Here is a 9338-nt window from a genome sequence, read left to right on the forward strand (position 1 = left end):
TTAATTTATGGGTTAGAGTTGTGTTTTATTGTGTGATGATTTCACTTGCTAGACAACAGTAGTTTTTTATCAAGTTTTTTGTATTTATATGATATATATATATATATATATATATTGTAATTTCTAAAATATTATTGTATTTTTTTATAATACAGAAAAATTAAAATTTGTGCATTTCACATCAAAGATTACCAATTAATTGAGAAAACTTACCATAATACATCATTCAACTACCGTTTATAGCAGCTACTGACCGGCACGCGGCCAATCCTGGACCACACATGTGATTTGTTTGGTCCTATTCTAAGTTCTAATGGTCGTTGGAGTCCTCCTTCAAGGCCTAAGCAAAGCAAATTGGTAGGGCTTTCGAGTGTCAGCCATGGTGGTATTGGCAGCTCTACACTGTATGGCATCTTCAGTTGTAGCCCACTATACGAAGTCTGCCCCTTATCCTTCTCAATCGGGTTCAATGGACACCGAATTGTCATTCACGAAACGTAAAGCCTTGCTGTGTTCTTCTTCTTTGATGTTGTCAGGTCTTTCTTGGTTTAAGTCTAACTCTGCCTTGGCATTACAAGTTGATGAACTTCAGCAACAAGAAGAAAGAATTGTTGAACTCTTCCAGGTCTTCATCCTCTCCTCTTGTAGCTTGTGGTATTGTGCAATGAGACACCATAATGAAAATGGGATCTTCGTTGTCAGTTTTAAATGTGCTTTAAACTCAGCAGAAATTATGGTTGAATTTGAATTGTTGTATGATATGATAATTAATGCTTTGATCATGTTTTAGATTTCTTTGTGATCAATGTGATTTTTTTTCTTTTTATGGTTATCTGATGAAGGATAATTGCAAGCTTTTCCTTTTTTGGTTATTTATGAAGAGTTTTAACGCGTTAGTGTAATGGAATCTTTTGCATTGACTTTTGGTATCAATCCATTACTTGTCGATTGCGGGATTAGTTACTGACCACTGTTTTAGTTAATGATAATGACATAGTCCCTGAATGAATATATTTTTTTGCCAACCTGTTTTATATCAATTACTGATTTGAAGATTCATCGTAGTTGAGGTTGTTGTACTGTCAGATGTAACTTCCAACTAGGATAAAATTCAGTTCTACATCACTTATCAAAGGGTTTAGAACTCTACATATTCTCCACTATAAGAATTTTGAAAGCTCCTAATACAAGTAGCTACTTTGGTTGCAGGAGATGTAAATTATCTCCATTTGATGTAAGGTTCCTTCATGTACTTTTCAAATTCCCGACGGAACTTTAACTGGCTTCTATGCTTGTAGGAAATTTCACCTTCTGTTGTCTTCATTAAAGACCTTGAATTGACTAAAGTTCCCAAGAACTCTGCCCAGATCGCTGCATTAGATGCTGAAAATGCAAAAGTGGAAGGGACAGGTTCAGGCTTCATTTGGGATCAGTTTGGTCACATTGTAGGATTTCCATTCTTTTTATGGTCTTTTTGTTTCAATTATGATTCTTAGTATACTATTAGATCTTGATCTTTCCATTGCCTTTATCATTGGCTATATGTTATCATATCTAGATGCTATCCTTTTGCCCTTAAATTTTTGTAACGCCCATTTTAAAAGTTATATTCCATTTCTTTCTCTGAAAAATTGAGAAATAGATGCAAATAGTCTTAATTAATGAATTGATGATGCTGCATTGTTTCTAAGTAGGTGCTGAAGCCACTCTTGTGATTATATGCTGTCTGTTATTGATATTGGGAAACTATAATAAGTGGACTTTGAAGGTTATCTACTGTCTTTTCATGTCTCTGTTCCTCAAATGCATGATGCTTTTGTTTCTGTGAAGTATTACACAATTTGTTTGAAATATTGGTCAAACAATGTTTAATTGTCACATCCCTGAAGCATTAGAATTCTTTTAAATTTCTGTGGCAAAAGATTGGCTGCAAAATTATATGTCAGTCAGGTATCTTTGCTTGCGCTTCACTTTTGTCACATATATCCTCTGAAATGCGGTTTGCTGCAGCAGTTAAAACAAGCTTTACCTTTATGGCAGGTTACTAACTATCATGTTGTTGCCAAGTTAGCTACAGATAGAAGTGGACTACAGCTCTGTAAGGTCCTAATACTTATACATCTCTGACATCAACAGGCATGAACTGGACTGCACAGGACAATTCGACATGCATGTAGCAGTTCTCTTTATCCTATTATGGGGAATAATCTATTTTTGTGTCCATTTATTGTGTAGATATCACTGGTGGATGCTAGAGGGAACAATTTTTCCAGAGAAGGAAAGATTGTTGGTTATGATCCAGATTATGATCTTGCTGTTTTAAAGGTGCTCAGTGTTTGCTGACAAAAGTACTTTGTCTAGTTTTCTAGCTAAGTATCATCTATTCTGATCAGTATTTTCGAATGTTCTCACAATCCATGTTTTAGTTCCCTAAAGAAACTTATTTATGACATTCTGGAATCAATTTCTTAGTACCTGCATATTCTTTCTTCGGAGACGTATTTGCTTGAAGCATTAATTGATGATTATTTTCGGGAAACCTTTTCAGACATCTTTTTGCAGTTAGTATGTTTGCGGTTCTCTTATCATCGTGCTGAAGTATAACATAGCGCACCTTACTTACGCCATGAGCTTCCTCTTAATTTGAGATTTAGAGATTGAGAAAAGGTCTGATCAAATGTCCTGCCTATGACGTTCTACAAACATAAGGATGTAGAGCAGGTGACTTACGGAGATGGATCAGACTGTTACAATTAGTATCTTCAAGTAGCAATTCCAGTCTTCTAAGATAATGGATGAAGTGATTTCTACATGGAGAACATGTTGCTTGACCAATAGTGGAGATTAATTTCTTAGTACCTGCACATTCTCTCTTGGCGAATATTGTTTGGAGCAATAATTAATTAACAGACCTTGGACAGCTTTAAAGGTTTTCCTTTAGTGAGTATTTTCTCTGTTTTGTCTCTACCGTTCCTAAAGTCTAATACAGCTTTCTATCCTTAAACCATAGGCTTTCGTCTTAACTTGTCAATTATGAGACTGAGAAAGGTCCAATCCATTTCATCCTTACAAAGTGCTGAGACCTATGAATGCAGAGTGATCAGTGATGGAGATGGATAAAGCTGTTAAAATTTGTGTATATGGATGAGTTTACTGCTACTGTTTGGTTACCTAAGAGGAGGAAAACATTCAGTACGAACTGTTGATAAGGAAATGTTTTCTGAAAGCCTTGGAGACTTGTGGTGAAACCAGTTGGGTTCTAGACTTGTTATTTCCACAACAAAAGTGACCAATTCATTTTTACACAGTAGCGGCATCCAATTGCATCCTTGTGAAACTTGTTCACCCTATCTAACATGTTGTTGTTATCCTTGAAGGACTTACACATGAAAATTCATTGAGCTGTTTTTTGAATTTCCCTCCATCTGAACTTTCATTTAAATCAATTTGCTGTGCCTTTTGCTTGCATAATCAGAAAACTGATCCATTTTTGAGGCTTTGGGGAGGGGTGGTTCACAATGGTGTTGTCTGGTCACAGTTCAAGATAATAACATTTTTTTTTTTTACATGATCACAGTCTAAGAACATGAATTAGTAAGTTGTGGTGCTCTAGCTTTTGGAAGTAGTTCAACTCACCACACATTCTACATAAAGATAGGGGCCTTAAACATCTGATTAGATTCCTAAAATGATCATATAACAGTGAGAACTAAATCAAAATAAAAGAAAATCTGACGGGATAGCATTGCGTTATCACCAGGAGAATTTCTCGATGCAGCTGTACAAAATATAGATGTCATTATCAGAAAGTTGTTTTATCCAACTTAACCAAGAAAATGTGGTTTTGGCCATAATTTGATGCTACAAGGTCTGTCCAGCAGTCGTATTAATTATTTTTTATCTTAAGATAAATTGTATCTCCCACATATTTATTTTTCTCAAATTAAAGTAAATATTGAACTCTTGTCCGTGAACTACAACATAGGAAGAGAATAAGATATTTTGTGTTTGATTGTTTGACATTAATCATCACTCACTTGTGATATATCCCTCATATTGCAGATCACAATGTGTTTATAAATTTGAAGTACATATGCTCAAGTTGCTTTTGGATGCTATTTTTTCAGCATGCAAAAACTACTGTTGGCATATATGCATGCAATGATACTTTGATCTATATGTGCTGTGCAGCTGTTTTGATACCTTATTTTGTGTCAATTGGGCAGTTTAATATACTTGACTTTGTGCAGATTAATGTAGAAGGAGATGAACTGAAACCAGCAACTCTCGGTACATCCCAAGGCCTCCATGTTGGTCAGAGCTGCCTTTCCATTGGAAATCCATATGGATATGCAAACACTTTAACAACAGGGGTAACATTCATTTTTGGCCTGAAAGTCCGATTGTGTTGACTCTTGAAAGCAATTTCTTCTGGAAACAATAATTGTGTGTGTGAATTAGTAGCTGGTGGCTTCACTACATATGGATATGGTTATTCCAATATTACAGGTCATCAGTGGACTGGGCAGAGAGATACCTTCACCAAATGGAAGAGCCATTAAAGGAGCTATTCAAACTGATGCCGCAATTAGTGCTGGTTATCTTCTACTTTCCTTGAAATTTCTTTAATCTTAGATTGATGAAATTGACGAGTTCTCTCTTTTTATCCCTTTTTTTTTTGTCTCATAATCAAGAAAGCAAAATATGATAACTTTGTGGTAAAATATTTAAGAAACACGGTCAGTTTGAAACTGGTCTAACCAGGAAATAAGGTTTACAGCAAACTACATTCTACAGGTTATTCTTCCACTAGGAGAAAAATTGTATTTTCTAGGCTGATCAAAACATTAGTAATGAAAAAGTTCATATGAGTGTGCTAGGGATTGCTGCAAAACAAGAAAACCATGTATAACAGACAAGAAAATAGGCAATGGTTTGGGCAAGAGTCTCAACTGGCACAAACTTCTTCTGTATCCAAGAGCAACCCAAGTACTCTGTTGGCTCAAATGCTGTAGTTTTTGTGCATTTATTTTTGGGTTAAATACCAAAAACCCCCCTGTGGTTTGCCTAATGTTCACTTTACCTCCCTATGGTTTGGAAACCTATAATATGACTCCCTGTCGTTTCAACTAAAGTAAAAGTCTAACGGAAAACATCTAAACTAACATCTGAAAGGAAAATGTCAAAATTGCCCCTCTATAAGGGTTTTGGGTTAAGTACCAAAAACCCCCCTGTGGTTTGTCAAATGTACACTTTACCTCCCTATGGTTTGAAAATATACAATTTAACTCCCTGTCGTTTCACCTAAAGTGAAAATCTAACAGAAATTCCGTTAAATACACTTTAGTTGAAACGACAGGGAGTCAAATTGTAGGTTTCCAAACCATAGGGAGGTAAAGTGAACATTAGGCAAACCACAGGGGGGTTTTTGGTATTTAACCCTTTATTTTTTTATATATGGTATACCATTTACATAGTAGAAAAGGTGCTGTAATAGATCCTTTTTCCTGCTTTCGATCTGTGTCTAAAATGGATGGGAAGATTGAATTAAATAGTGCATTTTCCTGGTATAAATTAAGATGCTTATGATTTGCAGTTGTTTGATATAGGGAACTCAGGTGGGCCGTTAATTGATTACTACGGCCATGTTATAGGAGTCAATACAGCCACATTCACTCGCAAAGGTACAACGATATTGTGTTGGTCTGTGGTTTCGTCTTTTGAGATTATGTTCCATATTTGATGCCCTTGTGAAACTTGCCTGGATGTGTACCTAAAATTTATTGAGGTGTGAATATCATCCAGCAGTCACAACCCAGTGAGATAAAAAAGGATTTGATCCATCGCTGGGCATTGTGAACTTTTTGTTACATCTAGACGTCGTAGCTCATTTGCTAGCATTTTTGTCTTCCTGCTATTATTGTTGTTAATTTTTTTTTGAAAAAAATATTGATCTTGGTGTTTTAGTTGGGCATTGCTTTTTTTTTTTTTTTACTGAAGATATCTTATGTTCTATCTGTTCATGTAATATCAATTAATGAATTTTGATTTTGTACCAGTTAGGGGTTTGGTTTTTTCTAAATGAACTTTGAGATCGGTTTATTTTAGATGCTTTTTTGGGATTGCATAGCCTTTGGAGCCTTGTCATGTCGAATTCTTTCCCTAGCAATTTTAACCTCTGCAACCATAAATATAGCATTTGAACTAGTGCCAAAATTCTCATTTTATATAGATGCAGAATCTTAAGAAGTATTCTAAGAGTGCATACTTCTACAACCGCTTCTAGGATCTTGAAATTCAAGACAATCATAGTAAGCTTGTAAGGGGAAGTTCTTGTACTACATTGAAAAAATTGGATGAAAATAAAGTAAGTTGTGCACAGCATGGATTGTTTTACTCTTATCACCCAATAAAAACTGCCAACACTCTCCAGTCCGATAAATGCATATATAGCCTAAATGTGTTTCACCTACCACACAGAGGATTCCGGGGAAGGGAAAATCATAGAAAAGGTCCCTACCTCTCCCAATCCTCATGCCCCAGCTTCCCCAAAACAGACTTATCTGAATGTTTTATCTTATACTGGTGCAGGCACAGGGATGTCCTCTGGTGTCAACTTTGCTATTCCAATTGATACTGTTTTACGTACTGTACCATACTTGATTGTGTATGGTACACCGTATGCTGACAGATATTAACCATCTGTATGGTTATAGTCCTTTTATTTGATGTCAATAATTCTTGGCCTCGCAAACATCTGAAGTTACTTCCAGGCAAGTGTTTTAGGTGTACATAAAGTGCCACCACTGAAGTCCGTTTGACTTATTTAGTAATTAGTTGTATTCATTTTCTTGATTTTGTTCCTAACATGGACATCTAAAGGAATCGTTTGTCTCCCTTGCTCCTATTTTGGTGCCCTTCAGCCAGATTGAAGGAAGTGAGAAAAGAGCTGTTTTTAATTAATATGAGAAAAAGTGTGAAAGGTCCATTGTTGTTTTCTCTACAGGCTGATCTCTAGGATGAGTTTCTTACCAGTTCAAGAAATGACTCCTTTGCAGGCACATGTAGTTCCTGTTCATTTGGACTGTACTAGACATGGTAGTAACTAGTAAGTTTAATCCCTGAGACTGAACTTAGACTAATGAGCCTGCATTTCTCGACTAAGTTGACAACAGTCTGTCATCTAATCAGAATTCGCACTGTTTTTTGTTATTATTCTATCGTTTTTTCCTCCTCTTTTTTTTTTTTTTGTTTTTCTGATATTGTGCTTAAAACTTAATTGAAACTGTTGAAGTCTGCAGATATATAGTAATCCATTTCATGATTTGCACCTACAACATTGTAGGGGCCCCTCGAATTGGGAAAATGGATCTTCCCTAGTCCATAGCCTAGACGACGTGACAGCTGTGTAACGTGGCACCAATTGTAATGTACAGATTCCTAGTCTCCCACACAATGGGAGAGAAACGTAACAATTGGTTCTATGGTATGAATTGTTCAAACAATATGCAATTCAAAGCAACATGCCACTTATACTTAAAAGCTGGTTCAAAGTTCAAAGCAACATTCCATTCTATGTCGTCCTATAAGTCATATACTACCAAATGGTTGTAATATTTGTGACGCTATTTATAACTTTATGTTTCACGAGAAAAGGCACGTGCCCGGGTGAAACCAACTCTTTGACCTACTTCAACCGTGAAATCTCCTGCAATGCCAATTGTTTGTGCCACTATTGTCATTATTAGTAATATAGCTTGCTCTTCAAACCTCGAATGTACTATATAGTTGGAACGGGCACGCTTATCATGGCAATACTAGCAGTTTTATGAACTGTTTTAACATTTGTTTCCATTTTTTTAAGCTACTCATAATGAAGAGATATCATCCACAACTCCTAAAAGAGTATAACTAACACTTTATTGAGAGTCATACTACTACTAATAGAAATCAAACTAATAATTTTCTCAAATTAGACCAAGTGGTAGGAATGTTAACCAATAGGTGGGTGAGGTCTCTAGTTTGATTGTCAAATCCTCCCCTTTCCCCATTTTCCTTTCTCCCTTGTAACATTCAGAGTATCCCTTGAACTAATTCTCAATTGGAAGATTAGCAATTAGCATCCAGAATTTCCTATACCTAAAGTATTTATGTCAATTGTTTTTACACTAGATCAAGGCCTTTTGACCATTAGTTTACCCTGTCTAAACTACACAAATTTGGTCCAAAAGTATAACCAATCTTAACTTTGCACTTTATTTGGTGGAAAAGTTTGGCCAATCTAGGGTTCCACCATACTGTTGTAGCCTATGTTGTTAAATTTGGACTAGACTAGCCAATTTGACCGATTGAACCATGAACCAGCCAAGTCTTTGGTCTGAGTTGATGATAAAACTCAGATTGTTAAAGACCCCATCAAAACCTTAGTTTGACCGTTAACTGCTTCAACCCAAGAAAATTGGGTTTTTAAACTTTGTGGTTTTTGTTAAATTCTTTCTTCAAGCTTGGAGTTTCCCACGAACAGCAGCACGAGTAGTAAACCACCGACCTAGACTCATGAAGATTGATTTGAATTCTTGGTAGATATAACTCAAAATGAAAATGAAAGAAAACATGACAAGGAAAGAAGTGGAGGTGGGATCTAAAAATCAAAGAAAAAACAAAGGAGAGAAGATTTGAAATCAAAAGAAATAAAAAAATGAGAAAGTAAAGAAGAAGAAGAAAAAAGTGAATGTGTTGGTTTGTAAACCAAAAAAAATCCATTTAAATTTAAAAAAAGAAGAAGAAAAGATGGAAAGTGATAAGAATGGAAAACCTAGTGTTGCTTGTGGTGTCAGATTCAGACCGGAGAAGAAGAAAGAATAGTTTATTGTCTTTTATTTAAATTTTTTTTTATATTTCAATTTGACCCTTGTTTCAAATAATTAAAAATATACATGTATAACTCTTTTATGATTATCATTTGAAACCTTAGTTTTTGCATTTTTCCAAATGTTTCCCCATATTGTTCAAGGTTACAGTCTTATAAAATTCTAGACCTATTAATATGTATTTGAATTTTAAAAACTCTAAGGTTGTGAAACATAAAATTGATTTTTATCTTTTATTTACAAAATCTCTTTTATTGTGTTTGCAGATTGGTTGTATTTCATGAGCTTCATGTGTAGGATATGCGGGTGAAAAATTTTTAAAAATTTTTTATTAGTATATTTAAATAGGTAATTTTTAATTTGACATTTTATATTTATAATTAAAATATATACAATGCCATTATTATGTCATCCGGTTAGACCCCAACTCAATTGATCGAATCCATTAACTCTTAACCCCTAAGTTTT

General features: G+C 35.1%; 1 protein-coding gene across 6 annotated transcripts; it reads left to right on the forward strand.

Annotated features, from left to right (window-relative positions):
• Positions 1–265: 265 nt before the first annotated feature.
• LOC113717191 (protease Do-like 5, chloroplastic) lies at positions 266–7574 on the forward strand. Of its 6 annotated transcripts, none has more exons than XR_011823123.1 (10): positions 269–625; positions 1299–1445; positions 2041–2103; positions 2236–2325; positions 4251–4373; positions 4510–4597; positions 5610–5684; positions 6592–6773; positions 7007–7108; positions 7346–7574. XR_011823123.1 is itself a non-coding variant. In XM_072070962.1 (8 exons), exons 1-8 carry the CDS (start codon positions 380–382, stop codon positions 6696–6698), a joined length of 939 nt encoding a protein of 312 aa, XP_071927063.1. In that variant the 5' UTR covers positions 269–379; the 3' UTR covers positions 6699–7215. The 6 variants fall into 6 exon arrangements, 2 of the variants coding, with proteins under 2 accessions (XP_071927064.1, XP_071927063.1); XR_011823124.1 differs by having other exon boundaries at positions 7059–7108; XR_011823121.1 differs by lacking the exon at positions 7346–7574 and having other exon boundaries at positions 7007–7215.
• The last annotated feature ends 1764 nt before the right edge of the window (positions 7575–9338 follow it).

This window comes from Coffea arabica, chromosome 11c, assembly GCF_036785885.1.
Source record: "Coffea arabica cultivar ET-39 chromosome 11c, Coffea Arabica ET-39 HiFi, whole genome shotgun sequence".
Classification (NCBI taxonomy): domain Eukaryota; kingdom Viridiplantae; phylum Streptophyta; class Magnoliopsida; order Gentianales; family Rubiaceae; genus Coffea; species Coffea arabica.

Excerpts from the sequence above, each read along its gene's own strand:
- LOC113717191 (XM_072070962.1), top strand. The coding sequence starts at position 380 with ATGGTGGTATTGGCAGCTCTACACTGTATGGCATCTTCAGTTGTAGCC. Across the intron at positions 4,598-5,609 it reads TGATGCCGCAATTAGTGCTG|GGAACTCAGGTGGGCCGTTA; the intron begins GTTATCTTCTAC and ends TGTTTGATATAG. Across the intron at positions 5,685-6,591 it reads AGCCACATTCACTCGCAAAG|GCACAGGGATGTCCTCTGGT; the intron begins GTACAACGATAT and ends ATACTGGTGCAG.